Source organism: Rhipicephalus sanguineus, chromosome 1 (genome assembly GCF_013339695.2).
Source record: "Rhipicephalus sanguineus isolate Rsan-2018 chromosome 1, BIME_Rsan_1.4, whole genome shotgun sequence".
Lineage (NCBI taxonomy): Eukaryota > Metazoa > Arthropoda > Arachnida > Ixodida > Ixodidae > Rhipicephalus > Rhipicephalus sanguineus.
Window position 1 is genome coordinate 293,756,466 of NC_051176.1, and position 17,724 is coordinate 293,774,189.

The 17,724-nt window shown below is 46.5% G+C and overlaps 1 protein-coding gene across 1 annotated transcript in view; it reads right to left on the reverse strand.

Moving 5' to 3' along the window:
* Positions 1-17,724, reverse strand: part of LOC119383249 (myosin light chain kinase family member 4) — a 55,156-nt gene that overhangs the window by 23,479 nt on the left and 13,953 nt on the right. The window contains exons 3-5 of the mRNA XM_049413087.1: positions 14,676-15,061; positions 9,439-9,526; positions 4,032-4,238 (exon numbers count right to left, since the gene is read on the reverse strand). Coding sequence (XP_049269044.1) covers positions 4,032-4,238; positions 9,439-9,526; positions 14,676-15,061 — 681 coding nt within the window. The remainder of the gene's footprint in view (positions 1-4,031; positions 4,239-9,438; positions 9,527-14,675; positions 15,062-17,724) is intronic.

The following is a 17,724-nucleotide window of genomic DNA, read 5'->3' on the forward strand; positions in this document are numbered from 1 at the left end:
AATCAGTATTCTTGCGTCAATAACGGCACTGGGTAAGACGGACAGTTAATGTGGTGCCTTTGTAAATGGCGTGACCGCAAACTGTGGCTTCCTACGCGACGAAGTGAGCAAATAACTCTCGCGTTGCGTCTATGTCACGGCTGAATTGCTATCCATGATGCAACGCGGATTGGAAGCGCCTGTGTTATCCTTTCGCGGTTGTGAGTAGGCCAGGCGGGGAGAGGGGTTCGCGATGCATAATACGCAGGCATACGGATACACGAGGCACGCTCTCTGTTGTGTCTCCGTCCAGGCGACCCTGTAGCGGTCGATTTCGCTCTCACCAGCTCTGCACAGGCCGCTGAACTCAACAGCGCATGCAGTGATGCGGGCGGGGCCCTGTGCAGCGACCGGAAAACAGGGACCACTACAGCACCGCTTTACGCCCTGAAACCTTGCACGCACGCACGCACGCATGCATGTACAGACGGACTCACACTTGTCTAGAGCGGCGGAGCGAGTGGCTGTGGACGCTGTTGTTGTCCGCAGCTGCTACCTCACCTTAGCTACAAACTTCTGTTCATGCTTGAATTATAGCAGAAGGACCTAGCATGCAGAATGACTATGTTAAGTATCATTACGGCGTCGGTCTTTGCATATTTCTGCAGAAAACGGCAGCTGAAGCGGCCGGCTGGACGTTCTAGACAAGTGCGATTCTGTCTGTACGTTCTAGTTCCGTATGCACCGCATAGTTTGAAGTCTAACCAAACGAAACTTGGGATAAGTTCGATTGACAATGGCATGGAACTGTGCATTCAAGGCAGTTACGGTATGGCCTGTGCCAGTATCCCGGCGTCATGCTGTGGCCACGCTACTGCCATGGCCGAAATGCGCATTATATGGGCGGTTACCTCGGTCTAAACTAAAGCACTCGGTGCACATTTTTTAAAAAGTAGAATAGAGAAGTGATGTATGATTGCGAAACACTTGACGCTCAGGGTTCATAAATATGAAGACATATGTATTTTAACGAGCATTAAATGGGCATTGAAAAAGTAAAATCTGCTTTTGTTCACTAAGTATTCAATATTGAATAATAATGAACGATAAAAGGGGGAACCTAGGCGTTCGATTTCTGTTTGCACGATCGTATGGACAGAATGTGAGAGGGCCGTTAAGGAGACCCGATGAAAACGAAGGAAAACTTAGAGTAAATTACATGTTTCGATTGGTTTAGGTATAGAAATCAACCCCCGCCGCGGTGGTCTATAGCGGTTATGGCGCTCGACTGGTGACCCGAAGTTCGCGGGATCGAATCCCGGCCGCGGCGGCTGCATTTTCGATGCAGGCGAAAATGTTTGAGGCCCGTGTACTTAGGTTTAGGGGCACGTTAAAGAACCCCAGGTGGTCGAAATTTCCGGAGCCCTCCACTGCGGCGTCTCTCATAACGATATCGCGGTTTTGGGACGATAAACCCCACATATTATTATATTAGGTATAGAAATCAAAGTTTAGGGTAAGTGAATGTGGAATGAAAACCAAATCGCCGCAGGAGGGATCCGAAGCCACGTATTTCTTCGCATTAGGCGCACCAGTTGAGCTATAATGTGGCACCGTTTTCCCGTTCAAGTCTCTATTGGTATTTGTTCCCACTAGATCTAACCTTTAGCCAGAGCCACCACAAACAGCCATGGCAGTGGACCGAACATTTAATTTCTCTTCATCCCACAGCATAAAAAAAGGTGACGCGAAAGAATACGTAAACTATGAAACATTCTTAACATTTAATGTTAGTAACTACTCGTCAAAGTAATGCAGAAAATGCCACAGTCAAAGAGAAACAGATGGCGACGCAGCAAGCAGGTTTTAGAAAAGGGCGCGTTATGAGAGACCACATTGCAATTACGATATGTTTGATGGATAATTGTAATACCGAAAATTCTTGTGATCCTATATGAACAATTATAGCAAGGCTGCTGACTCCGTTGACCACTCCAAGCATATCTTAAAAAAAGGGTATTACCGAGCATCTTATATTTCTGCTAAGGACAAGAAGCGCTCGTTAAGAAAACTGTTGATAGCAGGGATTGATTTAACGATCAAAATGAGTCAGGCAAGGTTGTATTCTTTCAGCATGCTTATTTACCTTACACACAGAAAATGTACTCAGAAATCGCGACCTCGAAAACTGGGATATTGAAGTAAAAACTGGTGGAACGAAGGTAAGCTGTTTACGATATGCCGATGACACTGCATTAGTGGCAAAAAGCATACAAGGCTTAAAAACTCATCTTCTGAGGGTAAAAAAAAAAAACAAACAAAAAACGTGAGGGCTACCCTTTTTTTAAACATTAAAAACACAACGACAACTACAGCAGGGGTGACGTAGTACGTGAACTTTAGGTCAGCTGGTCTATAAACTATCGCATGCTGTACGTGAAGGCATCAAAATAGTTAGCGCCGATATTCTCGCTGTTTACTGAACGAGAAAAGGAGGGACCGAGGGGCTCGCTTTCTAACAACTGTTGGGGTTTAACGTCCCAAAACCACGATATGATTATGAGAGACGCCGTAGTGGAATGCTCCGGAAGTTTAGGCCGCCTGGGGTTCTTTAGCGTGCGCCTAAATCAAAGTACACGGGCCTCAAGCATTTTCGCCTCCATCGAAAATGCGGCCTCCGCGGCAGGAATTCGATACCGCGACCTGCGGGTCAGCAGTCGAGTACCATAACCACTAGACCACCAAAGCGGGTAGGGGCTCGCTTTCTGTTCGCCACAATTATATGAAATTAACAGACAAAATCAAGGAATGCATGTGGTAGGTTACTTGCTTTGTTTATTTAAATACCGAAACGATAAAGCGAAGGGGAAGAAGAATGCGCACGAACAACATCTTGAAGCAACGTTCCTATCCGAACCCACTTCTTCGCATTATGCGCTTATCAGTGGAGATACCGTGGCGCCGGCGCGGATTTTTTCGGCTCCAAGACGCCTGCACCAAAAATGTTCACGTACTAGCTGACGTCTGCGGTAGAGAGATGATGTGCCACATGCACCAACATGGCCACGACTGGTGGCACTGGCTAAGACTCCAAGGGTTGGATCTAGTATACACAAATACCGAGAAAAGCGGACAGGAAAATGGCGCCTCGGTTATTGCGACCTACATGATCATGACCAAAGGAAATCGACTCCCTCGGTTGGCCTTGTTATTAAACACACACACATATACAGAAAAGCAAGATTAAGACTCTCATTCTTACTCCTTGCTCATTTGATCTCCCTTCACATCTTAGCATTCTACCCACCCCCCTTTTCTCTATAATGGGGAAATTCTGCACCAAAGCAATTGGTTGAGATAGCCGATACATTCTTGTCTGACATAGCTCAACACCTGGCATCAAAACTCTTTAGCTCCCTGCCCAGCTTCCTCGTCATTCCAAGATTTGATACGCGAGTCGATACGGCACTACGCCAGGCAATGAGCAAGTCCGAACATATGGTCAAAGAAAAGTAGAAGAATGCAGCTGCGGACAGGGTCAATGCGTTGGCTGTGGAGCTAGAAGTGGAAAGCCACTGCTATACCACTCGTTCACCACATACCTTCAAAAGGTCTTTTATTTCGTTATTGTTTTTTTGCTCGACATACATTCATTGCAATCGTAAGGATAATTGCGTTTTCTTCCGCAGCTTCCATTTATATATAGCAGATAGATCGTTGTTTTCCCAGGCAGCTAGAAACGAGGATCTTGCAATTCAATCGACGGCACCAAGGATCTCGTACGCATACACGTACAGCTCGACATAGGCTTTGTACCAGCACCTTAAGAACGGGACCAATAAAACCTGAAATATTTGCTAACATTTGGGCACTAAAGTTTTTCAGGGCACTCTTAGTTCTTCAGTGATGCCGTCAGCGTGGAGTACAGGAGCTCATCGTGACCCAGCATTGCAGTGAACGGACCAAGTGCGACTTCGCGGATCAATGCAACCCAAATGAACGCAAGGCAGGATAAACGCTACACAAGCAAGAAGGCGACATGGTGTACGCACTATTCGGTGACAAGGATGATCTCCCGTGGCTTTTCGTAGGCGTCCAGCAGCATCAGGAGCCGCGGATGTCCCCGGAGCAGGTTCAAGATGGCCAGCTCGTGGCGCATCCTGTCCCGCTCGGTGGCGCGCGCGCAGCGAACCATCTTGGCCGCCGCGTCGGTGCCGTCCGCGAGCCGCGTGCACCGGTGTACGACGCCGAAGCGACCCCTGCGGTCGGGAGAAAGACCTAGACGCTCGGTTACAGGCACGATGAACACGAGACGGTAAGTGGTAATGTTGCTCAGGACCACACAAAGTTAAGCTAGTTGGCAGGGACCCATCGCGAAAAAACCAAACCAGACAGCATAAACGCAAGCAAGAAATGCATTCGTGTTGTTTGGTTCGGTTCCCTTTTCGCCGTGTCTGCACGCGTTAACTTCTTTCACGATGAAGTGTTGCCACTCTACCTTCCTCCCCTATGCTCGCGTTTCACATAAAGCGGTGACCAGATTCCCGACGTACTTGCGGCGTGGTGTCCTCTGGCGTCGGCGCGACCATTTCCAGCTGCATTATTGCTGCTCGGTTACTATGGTATAGTAACCTGCGTAAGACCTCTACAGTTTAGTCGGTAACGGCATCGAACCAACATCGGCTGGCCTAACAACGGGCTTGGCACACAAAAAGAAAAGAACGCGCCGACGCTGGGCGACATCATGCCCTCAGAGAATGGCGTCATAGCTCCAACCTAAAGCTATTGTAAACCTGCCGTGTCTAAACGTGTCGCTGGTATGGGGACCATTCGCCAGTGAAAAGATGGGGAAACTCGAATTTGCCTAAACTCGGGCCTTCCGAATACAAACAATTCTATACATTATGAAAATAACATCTGCAAAGAAATTTCATTGTTAACGCAACGCGTTAAAAATGCAACATAAGCAACAGTTAGTCTCAGTGAGCCCCTCATTCTGTCATTAGGAGGTTTTTCTGCCATCATGAAGCTAAACATTCATTCAGAACTAAACAAAAAAATCATTGATCAATATCGATGAAATATATTATTTAAGCGACACGTACACTGGAAAGTGCAAAGGGCAATGACGCAACGCAAGGTGAAGAAAACAACGGGTAGAGGAAAGAGCGTCACTTGCAACTGGGTTTACTTGAAGAAAGGTTGCTTTTTATACAGTGCAGGAAGGTGCGCAGTTGCATTTGCGCAGAAGAATCGGGTACAATCACACATGTTTATGAAATCATCCTCTCTAAAAATTATGCTTCTGCTCTACATCACTGACACAGACATCTCGTTTCACATTGATAAAATAGGCATCCTATAGTTCACGTGACACAGTGTTCTTGCTCCTTCCGAGTATGCGAATATTTGTAAAATCCGGCCCACGCATGCAAGATTCACAGTGCATAGGCAAATGAGCACTAATCTTATTTCTGATCGAAAGCTCGTGTTCCCTTGCCCTGTCATTAACTCAGCGGCCAGTCTGGCCGATACCCACGTTGCCGCTTGTAAGTGGAATTTCGTAGCCCACGCACACCGCGCAAGGTACATATATACGGCCTTACATGCTTTTTCCCACAAGGGGTAAGCCTTTGCGGCGCTGCAATGCGTGGGCACAGGCCGGCCAACTTCAGTGGCGCCGAAAAAACAATAGGTACCTTGTATACCTGTTGGCCACCTTGTATACATTGTGGGCGACTGCATGCGTGGGCCGAATTTTACAAATATTCGCATACTCGGAAGGAGCAAGAACACTGTGGCACGTGAACTATAGGAGGCCTACTTTATCAATGCGAAACGAGATGTCTGTATCAGTGATACGTCTGTCGCCCTGTGTAGAGCAGAACCACAATTTTTAGAGAGGATGATGTCATAAACATGTGTGATTGTACCCGATTCTTCTGCGCAAATGCAACTGCGCACCTGCCTGCACTGTATAAAAAGCAACCTTTCTTCAAGTAAACCCAGTTGCAAGTGACGCTCTTTCCTCTACCTGTTGTTTTCTTCACCTTGCGTTGCGTCATTACCTTTTGCACAGTATATGAACCAACTAGCACAACAACATGTTTTATTATACTGGAAAGTGTTGCGATTTATTTAGGCCTGGGAGATTACGAAATAAAACGACTTGCGTATTGCAAAATACTTACAGCCATAGAAAGAACGTCGAGGCTAGCACGCAAAAAAACAACTACAGGACAAAAAATGGTAAAAGAAAGAAACATGACCTTTTAAGGCAAAGTGTAGAAAGACCACGAAATTATACATAATTCCCATTTTTATAACTTCATACGCATTATTCCTTGTAACTATCTAACTAAACAATTACGGCAACCTGTAATATCTGCTGATAATATTCGTGCGAATTTTTTGGGGGGAAATACGTTTGTTGTGGCTGCCGGTCGATATGAAAATGCTAGGCAAAGGCAAACGGTCGCTGCTGCTCTCGAGAGCGCTTTGGATGCACATGATCGACGTTAAGCGTGAAGGTTGATGAAAAGGTCTTAGGGACGCCCTAGCCTTCTCGGTGCGTTAACAAGGTAGCCTACAGATACAATTGAGTCATACACAGCTACAATCTTGGCGTGGAACAAATACGTTTACGACGTTAAGAACACCCTGAGATACGCCGTCGTACTGCCATTGTTCCTGCTGGTATACGCTGTAGTGGGCAATTTGGCTTCGCTATTTCACGTGTTCATTTACACCACGGCGACAGCTGTCACTTGAACGTTCAGCACGAGGGCAGCAACGGCCGCATTACTGGGAGCGGAACGCAAGACACGAGTTGGTTTAATGCAAATGCTCGCACCGTAAAGCATTACGAAGGCATGTTACTAAAAATACGTTGTTATGCATTATGAAAAAAAAAAAACGCCTATTGAAAACATGCGTGATTCACAATTCGTCGTGAATGCTGATTAGGCTAAAGCGCGCTTTCACCCGGCACGGTACGGCCTGTAGCTGTTGGCGTAAAAAGCTTATCTTTGAGTGTTTCCTTGAGCTACATGGCGTCGCTTAATCGTGTGAATATCGATCTTGACGAAAGAACGACTGGAAAATAGTGCTTTTCGAAGAATGAGAAAAACAAATGTGTTCCTTACAAACACTACGCGTTAATATCATTTCGCCGAGAGCAGGCGCGTTTCGACTAATGTACGCAACAAAGAGAGGTATTTTTGCCACAGGTGACTCAAACGTGCGCCAACCTCACAACCACACAGAATAACAAGTAAATTGTACACTGAAAATATAATAAAAGACGAGTATTAGACCCGCCGTGTCGCTTCTTTCCTTAATTTTGTATCGGTTTTGAGACGTCCATTACAACGACTCTTCCGTTTTCGAAGTGAAAATGTGTAATACTACGCCACATATTAAGGAAAGGAGACTATGAAACCTGAAGGTATAGCTTAAGCTTCTGAACAAGAAAATTCTAAAGTCCAGCGAAAGTTGACACATGTACTATATATACCTATCATTATTTTCCTTCTTAAATAAATTTTTGCAAGCTTTGTAGGACGTGTGCTTTGCTGAGAGCATCAAGACGACTATTGTGACACGCGGTTCTGTCGCCATAGCAGTCTTCGATGACTTTTATTGATAAACGACCTTCCACATTATTCGAATTCGTGATTCGGGTCCAGCTCAAAAAGAAGCAAGAAAAAAAGGAAAGCGCAGGAAAATCCCGAGGCGATAGCGGCGCCTACTCATGAATGTGCTACGTGTACTCGAGTCAAACCCGAGGAAGTTAACAGCGAGATCAGTTTGATGTATTGGTTCTATCGTTAGGATACAACACACTGATCATTTTAGACACCAGAGAGTCAGTTTACTACGCCGGTGTGTTTCCTTTTATCTATTGTGCTGCTCACGATCGGTTTCAAGCCCATAGTGAACCTTTGAGGTCATAAAGGTCACTATGCGGCTGGAGACCAGACGCGACGTTTTGAAACGCGTCGTGTTTTCCTTGTCCTGTCTCTGCCTCAGGCTTGCTGCAGTTCACTGCACCGGAGTGCGAAATTGCCCAACTGCTAGAGGCGTACTGTTGAAACGACAAAATTGCCCAGACTGCTTGTAAAGTTATACGAGGCGCGCACCAGATTCAGACCGAAAATTCATCCAGCCAGAGGAACGCGACGCAATATAGGGCGCCATCAGAGTAGCGCATAAGTCGCGCATTCGCAGGCAGTGGCCTTTGAAGACAGCGATCTAGGCTATGTAGACTCGCAGTCTGCAGTGCGTAAGAAAAAAAAACTCATATGAAGACACTTTTGCGGTGTATTGCAAGCCGATCGACAGGCCGAACTACTCACGATCGTGTCAAGAATGTATGACGCGGCATTTCGCATTTTTCCCTCATTTTTTCTGTTATTGTACGCACATGCCTACGACAAGACGTAGGCGAGCGCACGAAGCCTCCATAGCCCATATGATCCGCGTTGAAAGGTCGAGGGAAGTAAAGAGCTTAACCGATTTCCCCGCTGCATGGAATGCGGCCGTTGTTTTCCTCAACGCGTTCAGTTAAAAGAGACAGGACCCCATCCTAAAACTTAGTGTTGCGGGCTCAGGGATAGTGTAATGAAATTAAGAATTTCATAGCGATGCTCCTCAAATGGCATCTGTCGTCTGCTCTTGCTCCTGCATGCTTTTCTTTGTTCGCTTCTTTTGATTTTAGATATGTTTCTTTCAGTTAGAAAACGACACGGCACATAATCGTAGCCCCTTACGAAATGTGGCCGAAAGCAGCTGCAGACCACAATTCGGTCCTTGCAGGACCGAATTGTGGTTTGAAGTACTTTTTTAAACCAAGTTGTTCGGACACATGTATGCAGGTCCTAACAATCAACATTTTGCTGTAAGCGAACAAAGCGCGCCTCCGCATCCTGCGCTTGTGTGAGTGTCACTTTTAAATATGCATGCAAAGGACAGTCGCTAAACACTCGCAGAAACCACCTGGAGAAATTTGGTACCTGCAGATTCAAAACGTAAAAAAAAAATCACATCCCTTCTACGAACTATGAAGATGGAAGCCAGCGAAGCCAGCGGCTGCACGTTGTGCGGCAGCGGCTTCACGTCGCTGTCGCGCCCATTCGCCCTTCTGTGGTGTTGGCGCTCCTTCAATTCTCGCTGTTCTTAGTGAACGACACACCTCTGTACTTTATCGAGTCCAAATGGGCAACTGCTGCTAACAGCGCTTGCACGATCTCTACGTCAACACAAAGGGGCACAACTATTGGTGGGAAGTGCTGCCGCCGAGTATCGCGACACTTACGAATGAGGCATCGGCGGTGGCGAGGGGGCGATGCTCGAAGGGCGCCGAAAATTGTTGCTCTGCGCGTCTTTTCTCTACTGACGCGATTCGCCACAACTTAGCCATACGCAGCATGGCAGTAAAAAACGCCGACCGTTACTGACCTGCCCACCGCTTCGTGCACGTGGTAGTGTTGGTTGAACTCTTCTCCTGGCCGCATCGTAACAGGAGGACCTGGTGGTACCGTCATCTCTGCAAATCAGGCGAAAACAGACGCGCCTATAAGGGGAACGAATCATTCGGTGCACCTTCAAGACGCTTGACGTACTGTAGCAACCGTTTGCGAAGCACGTGTGCCCTATGCCTCAGTGCGCAAACATGCCAATCGTCTCATTAATAACAATGTCGCGGGCATCCAGCTAGCCGGGCGCTACTGTAATATATACACGGCGAAGCGCACCAGGAAGCATAATCAGGAAGATTGACGATCTACATACAGTTACGACTCCGAGTACAGCTATTTTCACTCATTATTATGATCAAAATTCGCTGTTATGCTATTGCGTGAGGTAGCATCGCGAGTATCTTCGCACAGAGGTAGCCGTGATGGTGCAGAACCGCACGAGTCTAGACAATGTTCCCCTTCTTGCTCGTTATCAATGTAGACCAAATTATCCTGAAGTCTAAAAAAGTCCAGCCGATGGCTGTACCATGACTTTAACTCAAGGCAGCACATAGGGTCTGTATTGCGGACTATCAACCACATTTACCTTTAGTCTATCTTCAGGCGTCTGTATTTGCTTAGTAAATGTAAGTTCAGTGATCTGTATGATCGTTGGAGATTACATGCAGTTAAATCGAACTAATCTTATATAGAGGCACATTTAATGTTAAAAATACAATTCAAACATTACGTTCCGAGAAAACGCTTCAAAACAAGGCAGCTCTTTCGTTAAGAATATCCTTACTTAGAGAATGTCAACATCTCTTATCATTTCTGAAAGCGTTGCTCACCACGAATCGTTTGAAGGATAGCTGGGTCAATTAAGCATATGGTGCGACGTCACGCCCAAACTGTGCGACGAGGTATTCAGCGTTAAGCGTACGGTTTTTCTCGCATATTGGCCGATAGGACTGGACGTTGGTGCCGTCCTTAGTTTACCAGTGTTTGCTGACACTTGCTCCACTGATGCAGGATCTGCTTGTGCAAAGCAACCTTTCTCATTTAGGCATAAGCTATGACGTCGCATAGCTCCGCAAAGCCATCGCCACTCAGCTTTCCGAGATAGCATCGTACTACAGTTCGCAAGCCGCTCAGTGCAACAGATAGCGTGTTTATAGGTAAGCTTGCGTCGGCTTGCTGCCTGAATATATTCTGTACGCATAGCGAAAACATACGTCCGTTAACAAGCAGCAAACGAAACTTTCACAAAGCCAAGATCTCATAGGCAGCAAGTGTGAAACCGAAGGTGGGAGCTGCGACAGGACAGCGTGCTGACTTCAGGATCTGTACGTTGTCAAATCCCCTTCTTTCTTTCAAACTATAGACTATAGAGTTATAACTCTAGCTTGAACAAAAGAAGGGGATAGGATCGAGGGGCCCTCTATTCGTCAGGCAACCACAAGAGCCAACAGATAATGAGGTTTCTCGGCGGCATTATCCGGTGGCTTCATACGCTTAACTTGGGGTTATGTTTTAGCGACTGAGGCGCCGCTTCGGCAGGGAAATCTGTTCAGGAGAATCAAGTCTACTTAACATGAACGGTGAACAGCAGTGAAAGAAACACGAAAGGATTACTGACACTGAACAGGCAACTATAACTTGAGCGAGATTCTCGGTTTAATTGCGTTGTTTTGCCTCTCGCCTACTCGGGGCACTGCTCGTCGCCCTTCATGCATGACAAACCCGTGGAACAGAAAGTAACTTGGTAGTCGGATTGTTAAAGGCACTTTAGAACATGAATTGAGTTGAAAACTCGTCTCAAAGTGACGATTTTTAGCCTCAGAGGAGCCTCCTTTGGCAGAACTGCTCAAAAACGTGCAAATAACAGCCATGCTGTATGCGTCTGAAGCTGCTGCCACGGTTTGTCGCGCTCTCCTTTAAATCCTTTTCACCTTTCCGACGTATTTTTACTCTATGCATGCTTCTTTAGAGACTGTTGCCAGCGTATATATATATATATATATATATAATATATATATATATATATAGAATATATATATATATATATGATGCAGTCTGTGTTTCGGAATGTCGTAGAACCTTTCCGTAACAAACTAATAACAGGGGACAGTGCTTGCCCTCCACCATTTGGGTCCTTTCAAAGCGCTGCCGATATAGTAGCGCAGCTTTGATCTCCTGCTTGCATAGGAGACGCAAAAAAGAATTCGTGTGGCCTAGTATACTGGGCTGACTAATTGGTGAAAACTATACTGGGTTGAATCAATTGTGGTACCAGGCTGAGTAATGCGTGCGCTGTAGTTGTTCCGGACAGCATTTTGACGTGCACCTTTTGTGAGCGTTGCACATTTCAGCGTATATTATTGGATCTATACGGTGAAACAAGGTCGAACGCGCCATACCTTTCTTCAGTGAAAAAAGAAAAAAAAAACGCTTCAGATCGGCGAGCGTGATTTCGCCCTGTAACCGGTATCTTGAGCTTCAGATGTCAACGGACAAAGCAGAGCGACGCACGTGGAATCGACGGATAACAGCACTGAAATGCAGTGCACACGGGCCTACATCTTACAATAAGGCAGCGCTGCTTGTTTTAGCAATTAAATCAAGCAGGCTCGTGCAATTGGGACTGCACATACATATAGTGCCACATTGTATAAAATGAGCAATCTGTTTTCATCAGCATACATAAAAAAAGTCGCCAGTTGTATAACATAACACACAACTTATCATCTTTGTAATGACACGCACTCTCAAATGTCACACGACCACTTAAAACTATGGCAGGCGAGTACACTCTCAGATGCCAAACGAAACTTTGGCAGGCGAGTACGTACTGACGCAAATTTGCTTTCTGACAGCAAGCTGACAGGCTGCTTTGGCCAACGAGGAATTTTACAGCTACGACAGAAAAATTTCACGTCCCTGCTTTCCTCCTGTCGTCCTTGTGTAACGTTTTGCTGGTACAAACTACGGTACACACTATATGCACTAACTATGGTAGCCCAGCAAAATAGCGTGTCAAGCTCATGGAACAGTGCGACGTCCACAGGACCAACCTGCATCAGCAGATGTGGGTGGCTGGAAAGAAAGGTCACCGAGTGTGACCGAACATGGCATTCTTCCACGTGTCGTGCAGCTCAGAGTCAGGAGGGAAAATGAAAGCCCTGGCGCTTTCACTGCGAAGGCCCGGACGGCAGCTCGTCACGCACGTCGCAATCAGTGCAGTTCGCACGCAATAGTTCCAAGACTTGAAATAAGTTGCGTAGTTTTGAGTCCATTGTTGTCCTAAATGACTAACCGAACTCTAGGATTAGGAGTTCGACGAACGTCCTGGCAGTGTTTCTACGGACAATACGAAACTTGAAAGAAGTGCTAAAGCAACCGAAACAACATTGAAAAGTTGGGCACTATCTGCCCTACTGTACTCGGTTGCGAACATCATCGTCGCTCATTCCGCTGTGTTGCTTTTTACCGTTTGCGTTTTATCAAAATTTGTTCGGCCTCGTGCGTCAAGCTTCCACAGCACAAAAGCTGCTTTGGTGCCTGTAAATGATACGTAGGTTCGCGAGATTCCCTCGAGCTATTTGCAGCCTGGGCCTCCGTGTGAACGTATAGTTCATGTCGAGAATCCTTTTCTGACACTCGCTTCCGTCCTGTTCATTTTGTGGTAGTAACGGCATTGTCGTGCGTAACTTTGTGTGTTTTCTAGGCACTTCAGCATGGTTTATTCCCGATAACCACGTCCACGTGTAGTACATCTAGTGGACCTGCTTGTGAGAACTGCATCTTTATTTACATCGTGTAATCTTTTTTCTAATTTTTAACCTAATGCAAGAGATAAGAACAGAGCGAACAAAAGTGTTCTCCCATTCATTTGTGCCTTCTTATCTCGTACGTTTTATCAGCGTGATTGCGAACCCTCGGTGCAACGCCGCTACAACTGTCTGTGTGCAATGTAGCCGGACGCGTGTCTGCTGTATGGGTGTCTTGCCATCCGAGTTTCGGAATTGAAACTACACCGAGTAAGCATGGGAACACAGCGTTCCCAGCTGGCAGGCAAGCTAGATTTTAAGGGTGGCAGAAGTGCCCGTACGCTGATAACGCCCGTACGAGTATTGTCTTCAAACGTGACTTATCTTTACGAATGTCTCGGAACGCGACCGATAGCGAGCGCTTCGTTTTTGCCGCTGCCAGTCGGTACCCCGCACGAACTCCCGGTATTAAGTCCGTCTTGCAACAAGAACTTTTCATTTTCTTGCGAAAAAATTTCGCCAGCCTTTGTGTGGGCCACACAAATAAATCTCAATTTCTAAAAAAAATAGTTGTGAATTTACCAGTGCAAAATGCCATGTATGATTTATGGACATCGCGCACTTACGGGTGCATACGTATGTCCATGGATGAATAAATTTCAAATGCAGAAAAACTGCAAATAGTCAGAGCGACTGAAGAAGGCCGTACTTGTCACTTCTACAGAAAACAAACGTGGCCTCCAAGGTGGCCTCTTGCACAGCGCCAGTACGATCTCCGAGGTCACGGTACAAATTTTATCCCATTTTGATGAAATCATCGCTAATTTTCCAAGTGACAGCTCTTACATCTAAACCGTATCCTCTAATGCGATATTTTACATGGATTCCTCTTCGGCTGCAGTTGTCTTTAGCTCGCTGAACACGATAGCCTCAGACTATGTTAAATGAGAACGCAGGTGCATCTTTCCCGTTTTCTGACGTATCCATCAGAATAATGGAGCTATAGTTCAGCGCCGCTTGTACAAACCCATTTCGCCGGCAAGCTTGTTCTGTCGGGACTGAACTACTTTGATCTCCCCTGCAATGCAACCAATTACTGCACGCTGTGTTACAGCAATTAATGCTTAATGCTTACCTCGTATATAGAATCACGCCAACCATTCGTTCGGAGCATCATAGCATGTTGGTAAAGATCGACTAGACACCCTGGCACTTTTGAGCACTACGATAATTGAAGTGCGATAATTCTGTTGATATGCTGTCTGTTTGACATGCTACGGCTGTAAATGCTCACAGAAAAACAAAGGAATGACGGAAACCACAGCTAGAGCGACTATGAATCGGTCCGGACTCCAAGTAATGCAGGATTTTCCTTGTTTGGGTTGAGGATGTTGGACGTATACGATACATTCGGCGGGGGACGTGCTCCGAGCGCGCCTTCGAGAGCGTCACCGAGAATGGCCCTCACCTTCGTCCAGCACTTCGTCGTCGTCTGCTGCGGGCGGTCCGTGGGGCGGCATGGGTGCGGCGGGCGGCGACTCGGCGCTCGCCATGCTCAGACCGCGCGCGTTCTGTGCGCGCACGACGAACACGTACGCGGTCTCCGGCGGCAGGTCGACGAGCCGGCAGCAGGTGCTGAGCACCGCGGCTACGCGGCTCCAGGCGCGGGGCTCCGCCGACGCCGGAGACGCGTCCACTAGATAGCGCTGGATGCGACAGCCACCGTCGAACGGCGAACACGACCAGGTCACCTCGATCGCGCCGCCTGGAAGAGCGACCGCTCGAGGGGCTTCGGCCGGTGGATCGGGAGGGCCTGCGTAGGGACAGAAACCGTGGTAGTGACGATTTTTGTACCTATTGGTGTGACATTTAAAGATAAAGTGATCCCAGCTTATGTAAGAACGTGGGTCAGATGAAGTGAGATTGCGCGGCTAACTTCCAACATATCAACGACGAGACCTCAGTCGCATCCCCTGTTATTTTGCCGCAGGTGCACTTAGACTCTAATTATTTGAATGAATGAATTAATGTACTTATCCAGGCCTATTGTCGAGGCGAAGAGCTGCACAACGAGTGCTGATAAGTAGTGACCCCCCCACCCCCTTAGTAAAAAAAAATCTAGCTGGGCTTCGAAACTGCAGCGGGCATTGTTGGCCAACTTGACTATATCACAATGGCGGTAAATCGGGCTATTTGGTTGCTCACGACCGTAAACTGATCGTCTCTGTGTGTTCGTTCGTCGTCTTTTGCGCAGTTATTTTACGATCTTGACTATATCACGCTAAACTGCAAAGCGCAAATTTGGCACGAGACATAGAAAGAGCACACATCACAGGACAAGCACTAGTCCTGTGCAGGGTTGCCAGGTCGAAACGACAAAAAATAGTAAAGAAATCAGAAAAACTAGCCAAAAACTAGCCAACTGGAGCCATGGATAGCCAAAGTAGCCAAATGTAGTCACGTGTGTACGGAAACGACTGCGACGCTGCTATTCAAGTGACCAAATTGAAAAAAAAAAAAAAAACCTTTTGGTGGAAATGTAAATAAGTACAGCAAGATTTCTTCAAAATCGTAATTTTTTAGATTAAAGCATAAATTGTTGACATTAGCAATTATTTCGTGCAGGATGACGAAGTTTCTTGCGCTGTTGCAGAAATGACATTCTCTTCACGTGCCTTGCGTGACCTTTCTTAAAAGGGCTAGAAGCACCAGCGACAATAAAAACGAGTACTATACATGAATGTGCTCAAACTCACAGTTCCTATGATTGAAGCATAAATTGTAGTCACTTTCGCAATCGTTTCTCGCGTGATGGAAGTCCATACCTAATCCTAAGAAACGACACAAGCAGTTCTTCAGATATCCTATTTCTAATGTCGATGAGTGCAGAGCGTCCTGGATGCGGAGCGCTTTTTTATTAATAATTGTTGGGGTTGGAGCGCTTTCCGTTGTCCTGTTAGTTTCAAATTAGAGTTTAAAGTCGTCTTCAGCAATATAGGCGGTCTGCGAAATGAGGCGCCATGCAAAAGTGTGCCCCCGAGCCAAAAGTCTTTTCTTTTGCGTAATGCAAGCGCCAAATTCAATTTTGGGAGCTGGAAACACATTTTGGTCACCATGTTTTGACACCGAATACTCGAACGCCAGCGGCGTCACAAGATGTTAATAATTTGGTTCAAATCGAGGCAACAAGAAAGTAGCCAAAATGTAGACAAGTAGCCAAGGGGCTTTTTTCTGCCGCCACGGGCCTCAAAAAGTAGCCATATTGGCGCAATGTAGCCAAACCTGGCAACCTTGGTTCTGCCCTGTCCAAAATAGCAAAATAGCAACCTAAGTGATCTGTCGCTTAGTCTGGATCGGTGGGCAGTTTCGCAATTTCCAGTTCCTTCGATTCACTCGTTGGCACGCCGTTGCGCTATGCAGACCTTATATTCTCGCTTGCATAATGAAGTGACAAACAAAAAAACAAAAAAGTAATTACAACAGCTCCATCACGCGTACTGTGCATCAGCAGATGCGGTTACACCTCATTTTGGCACGCGAATGTACAAGCTGTGTGTCGCTTACCAAAGATGCTTTTAACGAACTGCGTAGCTTGGCAAGTACCAGCCGCATTAAAAACATGGCTCAGTTTCGTACGCTGTCATGAAACTGACAGGGGAGGGTGATACATTACTGGCGAGAATATAACACTGAAGCATTCCTTTAAAGCTCTTCCACGAAGAAAAATATAGCGCGCGGTTTGGCTGGAGGCTTACCTAATGCAGTTTGTGCGCATGCCCCATATATAGCGTGGCATTGATTCATATAGCCTTCTTCACATGCACCCTATAGAATAGCCCTGATGCATTTACAGCGCTTCTGTTGGGAAAGTGGCGGCACATTGCCTTACGAAAAATGGTAACGAAAATGTGAGAATCCTTCGAAAAGTGTGAGGCATTGACTGCGTTAGCTAGCAGGTGCATTAACGAGTGGCCGGGCATCGAGACATATCAGAATTTGGGACAACAGAACGACAATAAAATTGTGAGGTTTAGCACACCGAAACTGCACTGGGTTATGGGAGGCACTATAGTACAGAACTACAGACTTATTTAAATAATCTGGCATTCTTGAATGCTGCGGACATAAGCACGCGACACGAGCGTTTTTGCATTCCTGTCTATCAGAATGCAACCTCCACGGCCGAGATTTGAATCTGCGACTCAACAGAGCAACATCGCTGGCCACCGAAGCGAGGAACAAGCTGCAGAATCACTGTCCGTTTGAATTCGAACTTTTCACCGAGCCTTAAATCCGTAAGATGCAGAGGTAGCTTGCTCATGCGGAATGTCCTGAGATGTGCCGGCTGGTATCGCCAGTGCCTTCTAAACCGGATGAATGCGCCTATTCCGGCTTCACGCTCACCTGAAACAGCTGTACAGGAAGATCGGATGTGAGAAAATATAGTGAATGAACTAAATTGACGTGTAACCTCCTTGCAAAAAGAAAAAAAGGGAAGTCTGCTGAGGTGGTTTAAC